The sequence below is a fragment of the Corvus brachyrhynchos genome, unplaced genomic scaffold (assembly GCF_000691975.1).
Source record: "Corvus brachyrhynchos isolate BGI_N302 unplaced genomic scaffold, ASM69197v1 scaffold543, whole genome shotgun sequence".
In the NCBI taxonomy this organism is placed as follows: Eukaryota; Metazoa; Chordata; class Aves; order Passeriformes; family Corvidae; genus Corvus; species Corvus brachyrhynchos.
In genome coordinates, this window is record NW_008237236.1 from 205,599 (window position 1) to 206,312 (window position 714).

The 714-nt window shown below is 67.6% G+C and overlaps 1 protein-coding gene across 1 annotated transcript in view; it reads left to right on the forward strand.

The window, feature by feature from the left end:
• Positions 1–141, forward strand: part of LOC108445524 (exocyst complex component 3-like protein 2) — a gene marked incomplete at its 3' end in the record, with an annotated part of 18,544 nt that extends 18,403 nt beyond the window's left edge. Inside the window, exon 4 of the mRNA XM_017729562.1 lies at positions 5–141. Within this exon, the coding sequence (XP_017585051.1) occupies positions 5–141 (137 nt within the window). The remainder of the gene's footprint in view (positions 1–4) is intronic.
• Positions 142–714: the final 573 nt, after the last annotated feature.

Consider the following 714-nt stretch of genomic DNA (forward strand, 5'->3'; position numbering starts at 1 on the left):
ACAGCGGCGCTGGGGGCAACGGGCGGCGCCGGTAACGGGCACTGGGAGAACTGGTTCCGGGGGTTGCGGGTGCTGGGCAGCACCGGGAGAGCTGGGATCCGGAACTGGGAGCACCGGGAGCACTGGGAGCACCGGGAAGCGGTACTGGGAAAACCGGGAACTGGGACTGGGAGCGCTGGGAAAACCGGGAAGTGAGACTGGGGGCACTGGGAGCACCGGGAACTGGGGCTGGGGGCACTGGGAGCGCTGGGAATCGGTACTGGGAATACCGGGAGAACCGGGAAGTGGGACTGGGAGCTCTGGGAAAACCGGGAACTGGGACTGGGAGCGCTGGGAGTGCTGGGAATCGGTACTGGGCTTACTGGGAGAACCGGGAGCGGGCACGGAGAGGGACCGGAAGAACGGAGCGACGGGCACCGGGAGTGAGCAGGGAGCCCTGGGAACGGGAACTGGGAGTACCGGGAACGGGCACTGGGAGCACTGGGAGCCCTGGGAGCACCGGGAGCGGGCAGGGAGCGCTGGGATAGGGCGTGGGAGCACTGGGAACGGGCACTGGGAGTACTGGGAGCCGCTACCAGAGGGCACTCGGAGCACTGGGGAGCACTGGGAATGGGCACTGGGAACACTGGGAACACTGGGAGCACTGGGAATGGGCACTGGGAGCACTGGGAGCACCGGGAATGGGCACTGGGAGCACTGGGAGCACTGGGAGCA